At 46.3% G+C, this 22,567-nt stretch overlaps 1 protein-coding gene across 1 annotated transcript in view; it reads right to left on the reverse strand.

Annotated features, from left to right (window-relative positions):
• LOC106608994 (phosphofurin acidic cluster sorting protein 1) overlaps positions 1–18,853 on the reverse strand; it is a 54,054-nt gene extending 35,201 nt beyond the window's left edge. Inside the window, 1 exon segment of the mRNA XM_014207312.3 lies at positions 18,366–18,853. Coding sequence (XP_014062787.3) covers positions 18,366–18,520 — 155 coding nt within the window. The 5' untranslated portion in view covers positions 18,521–18,853.
• Positions 18,854–22,567: the final 3,714 nt, after the last annotated feature.

Consider the following 22,567-nt stretch of genomic DNA (forward strand, 5'->3'; position numbering starts at 1 on the left):
TTCATCATAGCACGTGATGGTTTTTGCAACTGCACTTGACTGACCATGTCTTAAAAGTAATGATGGACTGTCTTTTCTCTTTGCTTATTTGAGCTGTTCTTGCAATGATATGGAATATGGTATTTTACCAAATAGGGCTATCTTCTGTATACCACCCCTACCTTGTCACAACACAACTGATTGGCTCAAACGCAATAAGGAAAGAAATACCATAAATAAGGTTAACAAAGCACACCTGTTAATTGAAATGCATTCCATGTGACTAGCTCATGTTGCTGGTTGAGAGAATGCCAAGAGTGTGCAAAGCTGTCATCATGGCAAAGGGTGATTACTTGGAAGAATCTCAAATATAAATTATATTTTGATTTGTTTAACACTTTTTTAGTTACTACATGATTCCATGTGTGTTCTTTCACAGTTGTGACGTCTTCACTATTATTCTACAATGTAGAAAATAGTCAAAAATAAAGAAAAACCCTGCAGTGAGTAGGTGTGTCCAAACCTTTGACTGGTACTGTATGGAAAGATAGTGTCTGCTTCCTCTCTGCTTCATATGGATCGCTGCAAGCCGATAAATGAACACAGAGACACCCTACACACACAAAGCAGATAATGACAGCGGTGCTGATCAGTATGCAAGTACGCTTGGCTGCACCCAGACTGGCTTGTGACTCTGCTGTTAGCCCCTGTTTGCCAGTGAGAGATGGAGAAGTAGATGGAGAGAGAGACAGGTGGGAAAGAACGGAGAGAGGGGAGAACGAGATGGGAGAGAAGAGAGAGAGAGAGAGAGAGAGAGAGAGAGAGAGAGAGGATAGAGAGTAAGGAGAACGAGATGGAGAGGGAGATGGAGGAGAGAGAGGGAGGGATACAGAAATACAGGGAGAAAGATAACCACAGAAAGACAGACAAAGATATGGAAAGAAAGAGAGATGGAGAGAGAGAGAGAGAGAGAGGCCGACACAGAGGAGAAAGACAGAGAGATGGGAAACAGACAACGAGATGAAGAGTGAGAGATGGAGAGAGAACAGCAGCTTATAACACAGTCAGTCAGTATTGATCCGATCAGAGCTGATTCTCATTAGTTTTAACAGAGACACTGCTGAGTCCACTCATTATACTGCTCATCTGAGTGTCCGTCTGCCGGTCTACAGTCTCTCTGTCTGTTGACCTGTCTGCCTCTACTGAGCCTGCCAGCAGTGACTGATTTTGAGGTCCTTTTAAATCTGCTCGAACGCACCCAGTTCCCCTAAAACGATCCCGAAGCTTCTGAAAACTTAATGCCGAGTGAGTGCTTGTTCCTGTTCTGCCTGCCTGGCTTTCTGTTTGCCCCCCTCTGTCTGTACTAGCGTACCGCTGTTCACAGATCCTGACAAGGTTAACCCACAGCCCGAATAAAAGTCGAGTAATCGCCAAAACGCAGAATGACATCACTTCAATAAAACCATCGTGATATTGTGTCATAATATGATGAAAAGTCTCCAATGTCATTCTGGGGAAAGTAGCTTCCTCTGTGTCATCCTAAATCGTCTTGTCTGACGTTCGAACCATTATTCTGATGATATTTTTTTACAGAGTGCTTGGGGCGCTATGCACGACAAGTGCCTTATGGGTTATTGCTCCCATTAAATCAGCTGGTGTACGGGCTTGGTGTAATCTCGACGTGGATATTTTATTATATTCTGTCCTATTCTGTGACAAAAGAGACATTATAGCACGGTCCGCCAAGGGAGATTAGGCGCCAAATGAAGACGTCTGATCTGCCAGTCTCTCTTCCTCTGTGGCATTTCGTTTCTCCATTTTGTGTGTCTGTGTGTAGAGGCCCAGCAGCTAGAGGCCCAGCAGCTAGAGGCCCAGCAGCTAGAGGCCCAGCAGCAGTGTCCATACTGTGTGTGTTTGTGTGTGGCTGGCTTCATGTCTCATCCTATTGTCTCGTCGGGTGTCATTGTCTGCTCATGTTTCTCCATTTCCCTAATTCTTATCGCCCACGGCAACATGAGCCGGGGACCACTGCCTCCACCTGCCAATGAAAACGACAACTCTCTCATCTTCCCTTTCTCTCTCTCTCTCCTTTTATCTCAAGGCTTTTTCATTCCACACTCGCATTCCTTAATTCTCTCCCTCTCAATCTGTCTCATCCGATAGAGCCTCTGCTTCACTCTATCCAACTTCCTCCACCTCTCATCTCCCTCCTGCCCTCTATCCCTCCCTCTCCCCTGCTCTCTCCCTCTCTCCCCCCAGCCTTTCCCCTAATCTCTGGCTCTCTCCCCCGAGCCTCTCCCCTAATCCCTCTCCTCAGCCCTCTATCCCTCTCCCCCCGGCCCTCTATCCTCCTCCACAGCCTCTCCCCTGCTCTCTCTCCCCTTCCCTGCCCCGTGCTCCCTCTCCCCTGCTCTCTCTCTCTCTCTCTCCCTCCCTCTACCCTGCTCTCTCTCCCTCCCTCCCTCCCTCTACCCTGCTCTCTCTCCCTCCCTCCCTCCCTCCCTCCCCTCGCCTGCTCTCTCTCCCTCCCTCCCTCCTTCCACCTCTCTCCTCTCCTCTCTCCTCTCCCATGCTCTCTCCCCCTCTCAACTTCTCTCTCCCCTGCTGTCGCACTCCTCTCCCCACTCTCTCATCTCCCCAACTTTCTCTCCCCCAGGTCTCTCTCTCCCACCCATCTCCCACGCTCTCTCTCCCTCCTCCCCATCTCCCCCGCTCTCTCCTTCCCACGCTCTCCCCCCCCCCATCTCCACCGCTCTCTCTCCCCCATCTTCCCCGCTCTCTCCTTCCCACACTCTCCCTCCCCCATCTACCCCCCATCTTCTACCCCCCCATCTCCATGCTCTCCTCCCCCACTCGCTCTCTCCCCCTCCCCTGCTCTCTCCTCTCCCATGCTCTCTCCCCCCTCTCAACTTCTCTCTCCCCCGCTGTCTCACTCCTCTCTCGTTCTCTCATCTTCCTCCCCCCCATGTCTCTCTATCCCCCCCATTTTCCCCACTCTCTCCCTCCTCCCCATCTCCCCCGCTCTCTCCTTCCCACGCTCTACCCCCCGCTCTCTCCTTCCCACGCTCTACCCCCCGCTCTCTCCTTCCCACGCTCTACCCCCCGCTCTCTCCTTCCCACGCTCTACCCCCCGCTCTCTCCTTCCCATGCTCTACCCCCCGCTCTCTCCTTCCCACGCTCTATCCCCCCGCTCTCTCCTTCCCACGCTCTATCCCCCATGCTCTCCCCGCCCTCTCCCCCCTGCACTCCCTGCCCTCCCCCACCCTGCTCGCTCTGCCCTCTCTCCACCCTGCTCTCGCCGCCATCTCTCCACCCTCTGCTCTCTCCACCCTCCCCCCTGCTCTGCTCTCTCCACCTTCTCTCCCCCTGCTCTCTCCCCCCTCCCCTGCTCTCTCCACCCCCTCCCCTGCTCTCTCCACACTCTGCGCCATCTCTCCCCCTGCTCTCTCCACCTCTGCGCCATCTCTCCCCCCTGCTCTCTCTCTCCCCCTGCTCTCTGCGCCATCTCTCCCCCCTGCTCTCGCCGCCATCTCTCCACCCCCTGCTCTCTCCCCCCTCCCCCCTGCTCTGCTCTCTCCACCCCCTCCCCTGCGCCATCTCTCCCCCCTGCGCCATCTCTCCCCCCTGCTCTCTCTCTCCCCCCTGCTCTCTGCGCCATCTATCCCCCCTGCTCGCTCCGCCATCTCTCCCCCTGCTCTCTCCGCCCTCTCTCTCTCTCTCTCTCCCCCTGCTCTCGCCACCATCTCTCCCTCTGCTCTCTCCACCCTCCCCCCCTCTCTGCTCTCTCCACCTTCTCTCCCCCTGCTCTCTCCCCCTCCCCCCTGCTCTGCTCTCTCCAACCCCTCCCCTGCGCCATCTCTCCCCCTGCTCTCTGCGCCATCTCTCCCCCCTGCTCTCTCCCCCCTCCTCGCTCCGCCCTCTGCTCTCTCTCTCTCCCCCGCTCTCTCTCTCCCCCTGCTCTTTCCGCCCTCTCTCCCCCCCGCTCTCTCTCCCCTGCTCTCTCTCTCTCTCCTGCTCTCTCCCCCCTGCTCTCTCTCCCCCTGCTCTCTGCGCCATCTCCCCCCTGCTCTCTCCCCCCTCTCTCCTGCTCGCTCCGCTCTCTCTCCCCTGCTCTCTCTCTCTCCCCTGCTCTCTCTCTCTCCCCTGCTCTCTGCGCCATCTCCCCCCTGCTCTCTCCCCCCTCTCTCCCCCTGCTCGCTCCGCCCTCCTCGCTCCGCCCTCTGCTCTCGCTCTCCCCCCTGCTCTTTCCGCCCTCTCTCCCCCCGCTCTCTCCCCTGCTCTCTCTCTCCTGCTCTCACCCCCCTGCTCTCTCTCCCCCTGCTCTCTGCGCCATCTCCCCCCTGCTCTCTCCCCCTGCTCGCTCCGCCCTCCTCGCTCCGCCCTCTGCTCTCGCTATCCCCCCTGCTCTTTCCGCCCTCTCTCCCCCCGCTCTCCCCTCCTCTCTCTCTCCCCCTGCTCTCTCCACCCTCTCCCCCTCTGCACTCTCCCCCTGCTCTCCCCACCCTCTCTCCTGCTCTCCCCACCCGCTGATCTCTCAACCTCCTTCCCTCTCTCCGCCTCCTCGCTCCGCCCTCTGCTCTCTCTCTCCCCGCTCTCTCTCTTCCCCCCTGCTCTCCCCCCGCCCTCTCTCCCCCCTCTCTCCACCCTCTCTCCCCCCTGCACTCTCTGCCCTCTCCCCCTGCTCTCCCCACCCGCTGATCTCTCAACCTCCTTCCCTCTCCTCCCCCCGCTCTCGCTCGCGCTCTCCCTCCTCTCTGTGTCTGTGACTGAGTGTATGAAGATTGGTCAAAGTGGGTTATAAGTAATATGTATTCATGTGCACTTTCCACAATATGAATGCATGACTGAGTGTGTGTGTGTGTGTGCTGGCTCATAGTTCATCTGAAGGCAGTGTAGAAGCACGTCCTCCACGGTGTGCGTTTCTATGGGTTTCTCCCTCCGCTCCAGCAAGTCTAACAAAGGTCATGACAAACCTCCGTTTCTCTTCCTGTGCTCGTCACAGACAGTCAGTAGAGAAACTGCGGTAGTCGAGAGAGAGAGAGAGAGAGAGGGGTCCCTGGAGGAGGAAGTTACTGTCTGTACAGTACATGTGGCTGTACGCTCCCCTTCTGGAGAAAGACAGAGCTCTTATCCAATTCTAATCTCGGTGGGAAATTCTCACTTAAAATGTCCTGACTTCAACACAACCGAAACTTCCTAGACACCGTGGGACTGTATCAACAGCGAAGAGTGGAATAGTGAAAACAAATACCAAAAGATAGTTTAAGTGGGTTATTCCTTTTAACTTTTCAAAATATCAATTATATAGCAAAAGTATGAGAACGATGCAAATACATTTAATACAGAGCGGTTCCCTTTTTATTCTTCCTAAGGAAGAGAAACATCAAATGAAAAGGCCGTGTCCATAGTCAAGCCGTGCTCTGTCCAAACTGCACCTCTGACAAGAGGCAGAGAAACGCTTAAAATGGCCGCTTCAAACTTCTTAGCCAAGCTGAAATGGGTTTGTTTTTGTCCCCAACGACAGAAATCGGACCGGGGACTATGGATCGGTCTCTGTCCGGTCATGCGTACGCATGTTAGTACGTGCGTAAGTCACACGAGATATCTCAGAGACAACTGGCCCCGTTTTGACTAAACTTGGGTGAATGATGTGTCACGCCATAGAGATCTGGCATTTACAAAATGACACTGATTGGCTGAAGGGGGACGCTATAGTAACCAACTGAAATTCCAAACTGAGCTTGAATTGTTGCCACTAATTGGCCTAAGGGGGGGGGGGGGGGGGGGGCATGTTTACTGTTGCCTTGTTTAACCTAAACACCTTTTACATACTTTGCTATTGAATTCCATTTTTCTCCACGACTGTTTGACTACATTCTGTAGCCTTGCACTGCTTCCCTCCTGGTTTAATACGTCACCTCAGTTGGACCGTGACGTAGCGAGAAGTGACAAACCAGCTTCAGAATAGCCTACTTTGTCTTGTGCAGTAGCGGTGGCGAGAGGTGTTATGCTGCCTGTGGCAATAACAACGAGAGCCGTGGCGGCAGCAGCAGGTGTGTGACAGAGGGTCGGCAAAAATAAATAGGTGCCGCTTTCTGAGCGACTAGTCGACAGAGAGAAAGAACCCTCCCTCCCTCCCCCTTTCTCTGCAGAGAGATAGAAAAAGCAATAAAATCGGCCGACCTCACACTCGCTCATCTTCTCCTCCACCCTCCGTTGCCCCGCATATGCTCAATCTGTCGGGCGCAGTCAGACGCCTGGCGACACGCGCCGACACCTGCAGTAAGAACACACAACGGCAACACACTGGCTCTCTCTAACCACTGATATAAAAAAATGGCAGGATGAGGTGCGAAATATGTATTGCATTGTAGAAGACTTGGATTGCAGGTCCTCCACTCGTAGATGTCAACTCCGTGAATGACCAGACACTAGCAAGGTCAATAGGAGCATTCTCTCTCTCTCTCTCTCTGTAGACATGCGCACGGACAGGTTAAATAAAATAGCTGATTGAAGAATATATATTCTCTCGCTCTCTCAAAACGCACGTATGTAGTAACCAAAAAAGTAATAAACAAATCCAAATATATTTTCTATTTGAGATTCTTCAAAAGTAGCCACCCTTTGCCTTTGAAAGCTTTGCACACGCTTGGCATTCTCTCAACCAGCTTCATGAGGTAGTCACCTGGAATGCATTTCAATTAACAGTGTGCCTTCTTGAAAGTTTTGTCAAGAACAGTCGCATAAACAATCAAGCGCTATGATGAAACAGGCTCTCATGAGGACTGCCACAGGAAAGGAAGACCCAGAGTTACCTCTTCTGCAGAGGATAAGTTCATTAGAGTTACCAGCCATCTGAAACTTCAGGCCAAATGAATGCTTCACAGAGTTCAAGTAACAGACACATCTCAACATCAACTGTCCAGAGCAGACTGCGTGAATCAGGACTTCATGGTCGAATTGCTGCAAAGAAACCACTACTAAAGGACACCAATAATAAGAAGAGACTTGCTTGGGCCAAGAAACACGAGCAATGGACATTAGACCTGTGGAAATCTGTCCTTTGGTCTGAGGAGTCCAAATTTTTGATTTTGTTTTTGTGAGACACAGAGTAGGTGAATGGATAATCTACAATCCCATCTGGTTTGCACTTAACAGGACTATCATTCGTTTTTCAACAGGAAAATTACCCAACACACCTCCAGGCTGTATAAGGGCTATTTGACCAAGAAGGAGAGTGATGGAGTGCTGCATCAGATGACCTGGCCTCCACAATCACCTAACCACAACCCAATTGAGATGGTTTGGGATGAGTTGGGCCGGCAGAGTGAAGGAAAAGCAGCCAACAAGTGCTCAGCATATGTGGGAACGCCTTCAAGACCGTTGAAAAGCATTCCAGATGAAGCTGGTTGAGAGAATGCCAAGTGTGCAAAGCGGTCATCAAGGCAAAGGGTGGCCACTTTGGTGAATCTCAAAAAAATATATTTTGATTTGTTGAAAAAAAAATATGTTACTACATGATTCCATATGTGTAACTTCATAGTTGATGTCTTCACTATTATTCTACAATGTAGAAAATTGTAAAAAATAAAAAATACCTTGAATGAGTAGGCATGTCCAAACTTTTGGCTAGTACTGTACGTCATAGAACTTATCGGACATCACAACTTTGCTAAGTGGCGCTCTCGTGCGTTAGCGCCCGGTTATCCAACCCAGCACATTGCTCCCTCACCCCTAACCCCTTGTTCTGGAGACACCATGTCACTTCATGTGTGATACAGAGATAAGGGGAGGAGAGCGAGACAGAAAGAGAACGATTCTGTCCCTTCATTAAAACGATTAGAGATTAATGTCCAAAGCACACGTCTAATTCTGTTTAGGGCTGCACTGTGTGTGTGTGTGCTGTATATCATGCCGGAGAGTTAGTGTAACAACTCAGTCCCCTCAGACTGTCACAGTGCTTCTTCTCCAGAGTGTCACTACTACTTAGTGTGTCAGTATCCCACTGTGTCGAGGTCAACCCCTATCAGCATCATAACATAACAAAAATAATACAAATGGAGGGGCCTCCCGAGCGGCACAGCGTCGCAGTGCTAGAGGCGTCACCGCAGCCCCGTGAGGCGGCGCACAATTGGCCCAGCGTCGCCCAGGTTCGGGGATGGTTCCTAATGTTTTGTACACTCAGTGTATTTCACAGTGTCGGTGGCCATAGCCAGAGTAGGATGTCTATCGTCTTTCCACATACGCACTGTAATACACACATCCCAGTGTTGGTCCTCTGCCAGATGCGAGGATAGGATTCCACAACTATGAGATTGATGTCAGGGGCAATTAACTGTGTGAACACACACACACACACACACACAAGACTCTGGTGAGGACAAGAACAGAAGTGATCCGCCACCATACATCCTATATTGACAACCCTACATCTCAGCATTCAGCAGCATTACGATCCACATTCAACAAGGTCACCCAGACAGTCTCCTATCACAAAACAACTGATCTCTAGAGGCAGAAGACAGAGAGTCGAGATACGGTCCTATTCCCTATCCTAGGCGTGTACACTTGTTCACTACCCCTCATAGATGTACTGAAACGCATTGAATGGGTGTCAGCAAGGGCTACGGAGTCCCTTTCATTTTACATCCATGGGGGGGGGGAGTGAACGAGTGCACACGTCGAGAAGAAGCGTAGAGAGTGTGGGAACGCGAGAAGGGTCGAGAACGGGGTCCCTCCGTCCCGCTCTACCTCGCTCTGTCTGCCGTCACTGCTCCTGGCAGCGGTGCGCGAAGGGAAACTTCAGACCTCTCAGCCATTCAACTGAGCGGAAGAGTGAGCAGTGGCCCGATCCATGTGCCAGTCCTTCTTAAATCGGGTGTGAGTATGAGCGTGAGATTGTGTGTGTGTGTGTAGAGGGCAGGTTAGGCAAGGACTGACTATGTGGTATAGTGTAGCAGTGTGACACCCTATTGTGGTGTGGGTTGATTAGAAACACAAGAGTGCAGGATACAATCTGTGGGCTTTCTTCCTTCATTCATAGCTAGTATTTCTCATTGACAGCTCAGGTGTGGGCATTAAGGAGGTGCATATCACTGGGATAGACTAACGTCCCGTCCAGTGGGAGTACGTGTATATCAAGCTGCCTCAGGTTCCAGCCCCATGGGCCGTTCTGGCTCGGACAAGGTTACTGTATCACTCGTCACACACAGTGATAACCCAGCCCCGGCCAAGGCCCCAGCCCCGGCCAAGGTCCCGGCCAAGGCCCCAGCCAAGGCCCCAGCCAAGGCCCCAGCCCCGGCCAAGGCCCCAGCCACAACCAGGGACAGAGTTCAGTATAGCTCAGCATTAGAACTTATTCAACCGTACGTTCCGTTCCATTCCTCTAGGCTAGAGTCAGAGGACTTGAGTTTGGTTCCTGCCAGGGCCTCAAGCTCCAACAGCGCAGTCAGCAGAAGCAGGAATCCCAACCATCCTCTTCTGTCAACTCTCAGGGTGTCTCCCGAATGGACCTCTATTACCTATATAGTGCACTACTTTTGTCCAGGGCTCATACTGTCAACCATTTAACACACCAACGTTCCATAAGACTCCCAAGACTGACTCCAAACGGACTAAGAAGCTTAGTAATGGGAATGTTTAATTATTTAAATGCCACATACAGCAGAACTATATTAGCAGCTATATTTAATGGGAGGTAGTGATCAGATGATATGCATTGCAGACTGGAAATAATGAGTCTTATACAGCGCATTCAGAAAGTATTCAGGACCCTTCCTTTATTCTAAAATTTCTTACTAAAAAAAAAAAAAAAAAATGATAATCCTCAAATCTACACACAATAACCCATAATTACGAAGTGAAAACAGTTTAGAAATGTTTGCGCAATTAAATATAAAAAACTAAAATACCTTATTTACATAAGTATTCAGACCCTTTGCTATGAGACTTGAAATTTAGCTCAAGAGCATCCTGTTTCCATTGATCAGTCCACCTGTGGTAAATTCAATTGATTGGACATGATTTGGAAAGGCACACACCTGTCTATATAAGGGCCCACAGTTGACAGCGCATGTCAGAGCAAAACCCAAGCCATGAGGTCGAAGGAATTGGCTGTAGAGCTCCAAGACAGTATTGTGTTGAGGCACAGACCTGGGTAATGGTACCAGAAAATGGCTGCAGCATTGGAGGTCCCCAAGAACACAGTGGCCTCCATCATTGAAAAAAATGGAAGTATGAACCTACCAAGACTCCTCCTAGAGCTGGCCGCCCGGCCAAACTGAGCAATAGGGGGAGAAGAGCCTTGGTCAGGGAGGTGACCAAGAACCCGATGGTCACTCTGAAAGAGCTCCAGAGTTCCTCTGTGGAAATGGGAGAACCTTCCAGAAGGACAACCATCTCTGCAGCACTCCACTATTCAGGCCTTTATGGCAGAATGGCCAGAGTGAAGCCACTCCTCGGTAAAAAGGCACGACAGCCCACTTGAAGTTTGCCAAAAGCCACCGAAAGGACTCTCAGTACTCCGAGCATGGGCTGACCAACTGGCAAGTGTCTTCACTGACATTTTCAACCTCTCCCTGTGAGTCTGTAATACCAAAATGTTTCAAGCAGACCACCATATTCCCTGTGCCCAAGAACACTAAGGTAACCTGCCTAAATGACTACCGACCCGTAGTACTCACGTCTGTAGCCATGAAGTGCTTTGAAAGGCTGGTCATGGATCACAACACCATTATTCCAGAAACCCTAGACCCACTCCAATTTGCATACCGCACCAACAGCTCATAAGATGACGCAATCTCTATTGCGCTCCAGGCTGCCCTTTCCCACCTGGACAAAAGGAACACCAATGTGGGAATGAGATTCATTGACTACAGCTCAGCGTTCAACACCATAGTGCCCTCAAAGCTCATCACTAAGCTAAGGACCCTGGGACTAAACACCTCCCTCTGTAACTGGATCCTGGACTTCCTGACGGGCCGCCCCCAGGTGGTAAGGGTAGGTAACAAAACATCCGCCATGCTGAGCCTCAACATCGGGGCCCCTCAGGGGTGCGTGCTCAGTCCCCTCCTGTACTCCCTGTTCACACATGACTGCACGACCAGGCACGACTCCAACACCATCATTAAGTTTGCTGACGACACAACAGTGGTAGGCCTGATCACCAACAACGAGGAGACAGCCTATAGCAAGTAGGTCAGAGACCTGACCGTGTGGTGCAAGGACAACAACCTCTCCCCCAACGTGATCAAGACAAAGGAGATGATTGTGGACTATAGGAAAAGGAGGACAGAGCACGCCCCCATTCTCATCGACGGGGCTGTAGTGGAGCAGGTTGAGAGCTTCAAGTTCCTTGGTGTCCACTTCACCAACAAACTAACATGGTCTAAGCACACCAAGACAGTCGTGAAAAGGGCACGACAAAACCTATTCCACCTCAGGAGACTGAAAGGATTTGGCATGGGTCCTCAGATCCTCAAAAGGTTTTACAGCTGCACCATCGAGAGCATCCTGACGGGTTGCATCACTGCCTAGTATGGCAACTGCTCGGCCTCCAACTGCAAGGCACTACAGAGGTAGTGTGTACGGCCCAGTACAGTACAGGCGGTGTCAGAGGAAGGCCCTAAAAATTGTCAAACACTCCAGACACCCTAGTCATAGACTGTTCTCTCTGCTACCGCACTGCAAGCGGTACCGGAGCGCCAAGTCTAGGTCCAAGAGGCTTCTAAACAGCTTCTACCCCCAGGCCATAAGACTCCTGAACAGCTAAATCAAATGGCTACCCAGACTATTTGCATTGCCCCCCTCTGTTATTATCGATGCATAGCCCCTTTAATAACTCTACCTACATGTACATGATTACCTCAATTACCTCGACACCGGAGCCCCCGCACATTGACTCAGTACCACCTGTATATAGCCCCGCTATTGTTATTTACTGCTGCTCTTTATTTCTTATTCTTATCTCTTACTTTTTAGGAATTTTCTTAAAACTGCATTGTTGGTTAAGGGCTTGTAAGTAAGCATTTCACTTTAAGGTCTACACCTGTTGTATTCAGCGCATGTGACAAATAAAATTTGATTTGAATGTCCTTGAGTGGCCCAGCCAGAACCCGGGCGAGAACCCTGTTAAACATCTCTGAAGAGACCTGAAAATAGCTGTTCAGCGACGCTCCCCATCCAACCTGACAGAGCTTGAGAGGATCTGCGGAGAAGAATGGGAGAAACTCCCCAAATACAGGTGTGCCAAGCTTTGTAGCATCATACCCAAGAAGACTCGAGGCTGTAATCGCTGCCAAAGGTGCTTCAACAAAATACTGAGTAAAGGGTCTGAATACTTATGTAAATGTGATATTTCCGGGGGAGTTTATTTACATTTTCAAAAATGTAGGAAAAAAAAGCTGTTTTTGCTTTGTCATTATGGGGTATTATGTGTAGATTGATGAGTAAAAAAATGGATTTAATCAATTTTAGAATAAGGCTGTAACATAACAAAATGTAGAAAAAGTCAAGGGGTCTGAATAGTTTCCGAATGCACTTTATAGAGCTTTTGAAGACACTTTTTAACAGACCCAAAGACAGGTAGCCTGCTGGTGTCACTAGGATTATTTAGCTTGGGATAAAAAATAAATAAATAAATAAATATATATATAAATAAATAAATATATATATATATATATATATATATATATATATATATATATATATATATATATATATATATATATATATATATATAGATAGTTGTTAGAACATAAGAAAGTCAATGAAGCAAAAAAGCTGTGAGAACGAGATGGTTGGTGACAATCGCTGGTGGTGATGACGCTGCAGAAACATGGTAAATTGGAGAAAGTAGCTTACTGCATACTGATAGTTTCCCACCCACAGAATAGTTCATGAAGGTCAAGTGTCCATAAGAACTGACCTTACAGAGGCACTCTATGTAAACAACACACTAACAGCATTGTGGGTAGACGGGAAGTAGAAGAGGTTACAGCTACAAACCTCTACAGGGAGGGTGTTCACATGTCAGCTTCCTGCAACAATAACAATAATAAGACACCCTGGGCCTGTTTGAATCATACCCAGCAGCCATCACAATGTCTTGAGACACAGGTGAGGGCTGGGTAAGATACTTTGAAAATAAATCCCTCCTCATCTCCTCCCTTCCTTCAAGTGATCACATCTGACCCGATTGGACAGGTGAAACTCTGGGTTCTATAACACAGTCTAACAATCTACATGGTGTCAGATCAGTGATTGCCTCCAGGAAGGAAAGGAAGGAAGGTTGTATTTCTCAGCGTTCTGCTTGGTTCTCTGTTTCTCTGCTGGAAGAAGGGTGATGGACCGTGCCTTCTGCTAAAGCCCTGAAACTGTGCAGATCCAGCAAGGTGACATCACTATGCACCCCCCACAAAAACAACCGAGACATTTCTATTCTTAGTAATCAGAGACAGGACGTCAAAGTAACGGAGATCTGAGTCCAGGACACAGACCAGATATTTTTAGAGCACAACTCATCTACTTACCCCAAACAAAGCACTTGACAAAAACACTAAAAAGCATGTGTCAAAACACACCCAAAGGCTTTAGTACTAAACCAGCCAAGTTCTAAAGCTTTTTGAAAAGGAGAAGAAGTACAGTACTAAAGCCCATATGATGCTTTTACGCACCTTCTCATACAGTGGCATCTTTATTCAGTGATTCTATAGTATGGTTATGATATGATTATGATTATTATTATTATAATAATAATAATGTCATTAATTTACTAGGCGTGGTAGTAGCACTCTCTTTAGGTAAGGGAGCACAAAGAAAAATGTAAATGACGTCAGAATTTCCTCAAAGTGTGTGCCAACAGATTAAGCCAGCCAGTCATTATAGACTATGCATAAGAACATGCATCCTCCAAATGCAACATCTGCCTATGCTCACACAGTCATTTTTCTTATGACATGAGCCTATTTTTTTATACCATCAAACTCCAAGTTGGGGATAGGCTACCTAATTTAAAAAATAAGCCATCGCCACCGTCAACCGTGAATGATAATTCTTCATGTTTTACCAGTGAAAAGTCCCAGCTGCATTTCCACGCCGATCATTTGATTGATCACAATCAGTTTCGCGGGAATATGCGTTTAGGTGTTCCGTGAGCGTATTAGAGAAGATCGGGTTAAACTATTAGCCTTTCTTCTGTTTTGTTTCAATCAAAGCATCTATCTTTGACAATTCAGCTTCAGCTAACCATCCTAAAATCTCATTAGAAATTAGGTGTTTTTGGTGTAGCAGTAACGTTACAGCCCTACTATGCTATTATATTCGGTCCTGTTATGTAACATGCAAATTAATCATTATGTGATCTGGCAAGACATTGATAACTTTTTCTAAACAAGCACCATTGTGAGAAGGATAATCTTCTATGTGTAATAATAACAATAATAAGTGAAGAGTATGACTACTGTTATAGGCGTAGGCAACAGATCTTGATTAAATGTCATTTGAAGCAAAAGGACTGAAATGACATTTTAAGAGAACAGTGCCGTAATGACAGCGCCAGGATCGCGCAATGATGTTAATTAAAGAAGTTGAACCAACTTGTGGTGATAAAGGATAGTTGAAGGATAGCTCTGCCATTCGGCCAATTCAGGAACAAACAAGAATAATTTGCAGTACGACTGTAATAGGCTTACGACTACGTGGTATAGTTGTTTGTAGGCTATAGCCTAATATACCCACATATAGTTTAATATCATTGAACTGTTCGTGATTAGTTTGAACACACAGTTACGATATTACCCTATTACAGAATTTAAAAAAAAAAAACACAGAAGTGAACTATCAATTCATAGAATTTATGTGCCTAGATAGAAAAAATGTTATCAAATCAAATTGTAGTTAACGTAAACCATCACGGTGGCCACTATGGTTTAGGTGTCCTGGGCAAAACGGCATCACCGTAACCAAGTGGTCACATATCGTGTTCAAGGATAAATTCAACGTTCAACGTTCTGTGGTCAGGACTCGGACAGGCCGCCGCAGTGCACACAGGTAGCCTAATAGTTCATCATTCTTGCCACCGCCAGAGAGAAGAAGCCACCATTTACCTCTAGGTTGCTATAAATATTTATTTGGTTTGTCATTGAATTATTGTTGTAATTAAATGTGATTTATCAGAATCCATTTGACAGAAATAGTATCACAGCTCAGTGTAATCTCGAGTCAAATTGGAAAAGAGTGGGGAGCACCACTCCTCCGGCTTCACTACACCCCGTTTACTATGATACTTCTACAGGTGAATGTTGCATTAATATAGTACTGAAATACTGCTGAGGTATCTATCCCCATTTGAAAGGGGGGAAGGTATACAGTGCATTTGGAAAGTATTCTGACACCTTGACTTTTTCCACATTTTGTTACGTTACAGCCTTATTAAAAAATGTATTCAATATTTTCCACCCCTCAGTCTACACACAACAACCCAAAATGACAAAGCAAAAACAGGTTTGTATACATTTTTGAAAATGTCCTCCCAAGTGGCGCAGTGTTCTAAGGCTGTGCCACTAGAGATTCTGGGTTCGAGTCCAGGCTCTGTCGCAGCGCAGCTGGCTGCGACCGGGAGACACATGGGGCGGCGCACAATTGGCTCAGCGTTGTCCGGGTTCGGGGAGGGTTTGGCCGGCAGAGATGTCCTTGTCCCATTGCGCACTAGTGACTCCTGTGGACGTGTCAAGAAGCACTGCGCCCGTGTCAAGAAGCACAATGCCCACTTAACCCGGAAACCAGCCGCACCAATGTGTCAGAGGAAACGCTGTACACCAGGCCACTGTGTCAGCGTGCACTGCGCCCGGACGGCCACAGGAGTCACTAGTGCGCAATGGTTGGGTTGCGTTTCGGAGGATGCACGGCTTTCGACCTTCGCCTCTCGAGTCTGTACGGGAGTTGCAGCGATGAGACAATTGGATACCACGAAATTGGGGAGAAAAAGTGGCAAAAAAACCCTGGAAATATCACATTTACATAAGTATTCAGACCCTTTACTCAGTACTTTGTTGAAACACCTTGGGCAGCGATTACAGCCTCGAGTCTTCTTGCGTATGACGCTACAAGCTTGGCACACCTGTATTTTGGGAGTTTCTCCCATTCTCCTCTGCAGATCCTCTTAAGCTCTGTCAGGTTGGATGGGGAGCATTGCTGAACAGCTATTTTCAGGTCTCTCCAGAGATGTTCGATCGGGTTCAAGTCCGGGCTCTGGCTGGGCCAATTCAAGGAGATTGAGATTTGTCCCGAAGCCACTCCTCTGCGTTGACTTGGCTGTGTGCTTAGGGTCATTGTGCTGTTGGAAGGTGAACCGTCACACCAGTCTGAGGTCCTGAGCACTCTGGAGCAGGTTTCCATCAAGGAGCTCTCTGTACTTTGCTCTGTTCATCTTTGCCTCGATTCTGACAAGTCTCCCAGTCCCTGAAAAACATCCCTACAGCATGATGCTGCCACCACCATGCGTCCCCATAGGGATGGTGCCAGGTTTCCTCCAGACCTGACACTTGGCATTCAGGCCAAAGAGTTCCATCTTGGTTCTTGTGATCTGAGTCCTTTAGGTGCTTTTTGGCAAACTCCAAGCGGGCTGTCATGTGCCTTTTACTGAGGAGTGGCTTCAGTCTGGCCAATCTATCATAAAAGCCTGATTTGCCAGAGTGCTGCAGAGACAGTTGTACTTCTGGAAGGTTCTCCCATCTCCACAGAGGAACTCTGTCAGAGTGACCATCGGGTTCTTGGTCACCTCTCTGACAAAGGCCCCTCTCCTCCCATTGCTCAGTTTGGCCGGGCGGCCAGCTCTGGGAAGAGTCTTGGTGGTTCCAAACTTCTTCCATTTAAGAACGATGTTTGCCACTGTGTTCCTGGGGAACTTCAATGCTGCAGAACTGTTTTGGTACCCTTACCAGATCTGTGCATTGACACAATCCTGTCTCGGCGCTCTACGGACAATTCCTTTGACCTCATGGCTTGGTTTTTGCTCTGACTTGCGCTGTCAACTGTGGGACCTTATATAGACAGGTGTGTGCCTTTCCAAATCATGTCCAATCAATTGAATTAACCACAGGTGGACTCCAATCAAGTTGTAGAAACAGCTCAATGATGATCAATGGAAACAGGATGCACCTGAGCTCAATTTCGAGTCTCATAGCAAAGGGTCTGAATACTTATGTAAATAAGGTATTTCTGTTTTTTATATTTAATACATTTGTTAAAATTTCTCAAAGCTTGTTTTCTCTTTGTCATTATAGGGTATTGTGTGTAGATTGATGAGGAAAAATGTAATCAATTTTAGAATAAGGCTATAACGTAACAACATGTGGAAAAAGTCAAGCGGTCTGAATACTTTCCCAATGCACTGTAAATAAACATAGCATAAACACATACCAATGAACACATACAGTATCATATAGCATAAGAACATACAGTATATTATAATACAACAGAGAAAGGGGGAATGTGGAATAGAAAAATGAAATACCACTGGGACACACACACACACACACACACACACACACACACACACACACACACACACACACACACACACACACACACAGAGAGAGAGAGGGATCTTGAGAGCCTTTGTTCAGAATGACCATGGATGATGTCAGGTGTGTGTGTGATTTCCTGGCAACTCTTCCTACTGCTCCATTACAATGGATTAATACACTCCCTTCCAGTTAACCCCCCCAAAAAAGATCACTTCTATTACAGCAAATCTAACCTATCAATTCATATGTTAATGACCGTATAACGTTGCTAAAAACCCCTGGCAACATTGGACTCAAAATCAAATGGTGGAGCCTTGAGCTATGGGGAAATACACCCAGACAGTCTGTTCTGTCGTGGAACGGACAACTGGTTTCTGTATGCCACCATCTGAATGGCCAGTGGTGCATTTGATATGATGGGTCTCCCCCAAAATACCACGACCGACCGAGAGATAAAATGATCTATCGGAAACCTAGGCACAGGATACTATCGTGAGGGGTACGTACACAAGAACGATACAGAAGTTGATTCTGTATTAGAATGTGGTAGACTAGCCTATAGGCTACGTGTCTGGGTTGACCAGATAGACAACAATAAAAGGTTATTGCAAGTTGAGAATGTCTTATTAAGCTATTTGCCCAGTCAAAACATTTCAAACACTGCCTTTTATGTCTGTCACAGTTATGTTACAGAATTTAAGATCGTTTTGGTAGTAAAACCAAAGTATGACCCGTAAAACCCATAGTGGACGTCTTTAAATGGTCTGCAAACAGTACTTATTTGTCTTAAACGAACAAAAACCAAACAAGAAGAACCAACGGATAGAACTAACGTTACTTCCCTTACTCGAAGGCTCTTACCTCGGCACACAGCTTGGTGAAGAGCGGTCCACTTCCCAGGTGGCGTATAGGTTCATGTGGACAGGGCGATTCGAGGTGATCGTGACCGGTTTGGAGGGTTGCAAGTGCGGGGAGGGGGCACCTCCAGTCCGCGGGAGCCCTCCTCGCTCCGACATCCTGGAGGTAGGTTAGCTTAAACGGTTTCAAACGAAGGGGTAGAATAGCCTTTCTCCTTTCCCTTCTGCCTCTTCGTTGCAAAAACCTACGGTGTGCCTGTCTAGGCTACACGTAAAAATGCTCGTATGTGCAATTAAAAGTGAATCCGTATCTTCTATACTATTGAATAACTATTATTTTGGTCGTACTAAATTGTAACTTTACCGTCAATTTCCTTTCTAACAGAGAGCACAGCTAGCAAACCCTCTTTCTCGCTCTCAACTTGTCTCTAGCCTGGTGCAGGAAACAGAACATTTCTCCAAGGCAAGTCGCACAATCAGAGAAGAAGAGGCGAAGCGAGAGGTTTTACTCCCCCCAAAATCTGCCCTCGAAAACAAGACCACGAAGTGAGGAATTTTTGTGTGGAGGTCAATGAGTCTCGAATTTGGTCAACAAAAATAATTGCAAATGTTCTACGTGCGGCTTCTTTGACCGAATATACGTTTTGTATTGGTTGGGTTGTTACAAATGCTCTGATATAAGTGGACCACGTGGCATTTCGGCAACTTTGAAAAAAACGACTTTATATCAGAGTTGTGCCCTGTGGTCACACGCGTATCTGCCCTCTCTCATTGGCTAAAATGGTCCCACCTGATCTCGCCTCCTGGCGCCTGTCTTCCATCCTTGAGGACATGTATTTTCATTGTTACAGCAGTCACTCGACTATCTTGTCAATATAATGAAGATCTTGGTCACCATGCATGATCAACGTGCCTCTTGTTAACCCTTTAACTGTCTCTAAATAAATGAAAAAATGTTTGCAACTTACATTCCTATTACTAACAACTCAAATATGAACGTACAATAGCTCTACCAGGTGGTTGAGATATTAAAATAAGATCATACCATCACTGCCATATTAGAATGCCAATTTGCATAGCAGTTTGGCTAATTTCAATATTATATTAAAAAAAAAATTAAAAACACTTTAGGTCTGCTTCAATTGCCTTTATTGGTAGGTACGCATTGTTGAAGACTGTTACATGTTAACCTATAATGGTAATTTTGTATGTCCAAACATGAATATTCAGTTACATTGAAATGAATGTGTTTTCAGGTGGGGTATAGTGCAGTCCCTCAAAAAAGAGTCCCATTTTGAAAATGTATGACAAAGTGACGTTCTTTATTACTATTATAGGCATTATTTGTATTAGTTGACCAATCAAGTTCAAGTGAAGATTTTTTTCATATTCACTTCTAAATCCATTGTCAAAACATGCTCTATAAGCCTGTTGAGAATATGGTTGAAGGGTTAAAGGAGATATGTGCTTCAATAATTTTACATGAGCGGGAGAGAGAGTGAGGAGATGAGAAAATCATAAAAACAGTGTGACAACATGTGCCCCCTTAACATTCTGTTTTTTTAACGGTAAAAAGTTGGTTAATTAAGAAACTATTTCAGGTAAAGCTATATAAATAAATGGTAGGCTATGCTGTTAGAGATAAACAAACTCAATTGATTAATCAATGAGTCAATCAATGTGAATGGATTTTTACTCATAATGCACCTCATTCCAAGCCCATGCTTCAATTGCACTTCAGAAAGAAAAGTCCTTTGGTGTGACTGATGATGAATTCTAGGAATTTCCCCAAAGTGACATGATTAGAGGTGATTATTTAATTTTGAGATTTTTAAGTCCATCAGTTAGGACATGGGGGGGCTCTGGCTCAGGTGTTTTGGAATTCCATCCATGTTATTGTTGCTGTAACCCTACAGGGAATTAATCGGCGCAGGTCCGGTTACTAGCCTACTTGACTCTGACAGTAGGCGGACTGTGTTCGGTGTGACTCACCGTCTTCCACCATTTATCTCTCACCCTGAGTAAAGATAGCTTATTAGGATGCAGAGCTGGTTACAGTCCGACGTTTTATTTAGCATATGAGCTCACCTTCGTTGCGTCACACGACCTTGGGGAAATGTTTGACTGTGCACATGTTGACTACGGGTTGCTTTCCCTTTCATTTACAATTGGTCTACTACTTTCGGTAGTCACAGTTTATAACCGAGTTACTAATTCTTCATGGTGATCGTGATAATTAGGCTTATCGTGGGCGATAACAATGTCATATGGGCAAGTGAATAGGCTACTGCGGTTAGATGTAGGCCTTATGCCAAAAAGAGAAGTGGTGTACATTTTATAGTCTGGCTACCGGCTGGCTGGAATATGAATCACTCAGATGTTGTCATTTGATAATCACACACACGTCACGTGGCCTGAATAAAATACAACCAGCGACTGTCTCCTTGTTGAGATTAAATTGGCACATAGCCTACGCGTTCGGGTTTTGTTGACATTTTAGAGCAACAGCAATGTGGAAACAGTCAGTGGTTGTATTTTATTAAAACTGTATTAAAAAGTATGGATTTCAGAAAACAAAGAAAGGCATGAAACAGATGACAAACATAGGTACACGGTATGGTTTAAGAATTTACATTTTTGAAGTAGGCCTATTGACGCATAGCGACTCGAAGGAGTCAGGTTCATTTAAAAAAAAACTCTAGTCTACACTCAATTCCGTGGAGGAGTTGAGTTACTTGCTAGTGAAAATCTATACATACTTGTCATAAATTAGTCATAACCGGTATTCACATAACATGTTTCATCTTCCTGAGGCAACAGTTTATTGAAACAAACACCCTGCGTCCATAGCCGCGGGAAGTAGTTTGGGAGTGCTGCGATTTTATTGCTGACTGGGGAAAATAAATTGCAAATGCAACCTATTTCTATGTGGAAGCTGAAATGGTCTATTAATTCATTTTCCATTTTAGTAAACACTCTTATCCAGAACAACTTACAGTAGTGAGTGCATACATTTTTATACCCCCGAACATTGCAAGCACCATGTTCTACCAGATGAGCCACATCATCACATACCACTTGATGTCTCAATGTACACAATTACTGTATTGTGCATTGTTTTAGTTCATGGTGATGGAAAGTCTACAGGTACAAACCTAGATGACCAGCCTATATACAGTAATGTACATTTACATTAAGTGGTTTGTAAGGATGGTAAATTAATACTGCACAAAAATGGGTTGTTTTCCATGTTATTTGAACCAGAAAAATATTTCATTTGATGTGGATGTTTTTGCCCATAACTTGGCACCTTTTGATGTAAATGTTTGAGGACAGGGTTTTGTTCTTTTGGATTCCATTAGAATGAATCTCAGAGAAAGGGACAAGGCAACAACTCTTACAATTCCAACCACTGAATACTGCTAGACACTGTTCTTAATTATACAACTACCTTTTTTTGCCAAAGCGGAGATGCTGAACATTTTCTTTGGCCCGAACTGCAGACGTCTATATCGGTCCGCTAATACAAGTAAAGGCCCAGTGCACTACTTTTGTGACTTTTTTTATTTTCTTCAAAACATATATTTTTTAATTCAGATTTTTCAGGGGGTGCTGCAGCACCCCTACTTCCCGTGGCTATGCCTGCACCCGTGAATAATATGCGTGCAGGCAGGCCATTTTATTTGTCTCAAGTCGCATAAGGTGTTGCTTGTTAACTTCTTCCCGCCACTGCTGCATGTGATGACATCCATAGAGAGATTAGGATGACACAGATTAAATGATGGCCATGGATGGACCCAGGGGTTCTAAACAGTGCTCTGGATCTGCCACGTCTCATTGTGTTCCAAGACGTCAACCCTGAACCCAAGACATCAAGGGAAGAAGATATCTTATTCAGACCAGCTATGGTAAAAAAAAAAAAAAAAATCCAATGTAATTTATGACCTTGTTATCAGTGACGATGCAACTTTTGGCTTGACTGCCAATTAGTGGTAAAGAAACAGTGTCTGAATAGATCTTATCAACGAGAACTGAGTATGGAAGACAAGGACATGTCTATTGAAGGGGCCATTGCAAATCACTGATGATAGTATAATGGCCAAGCCTAGTACTTGCAGTTAGGATGACATTCATTCATTCATTCATTAATTAATGTGAGTGGGCTTACCGGTTTCTGAATCTCTCTCACAGTGTGTGTGATCCATC

Source organism: Salmo salar, chromosome 07 (genome assembly GCF_965601325.2).
Source record: "Salmo salar chromosome 07, fSalSal1, whole genome shotgun sequence".
Taxonomy (NCBI): Eukaryota; Metazoa; Chordata; class Actinopteri; order Salmoniformes; family Salmonidae; genus Salmo; species Salmo salar.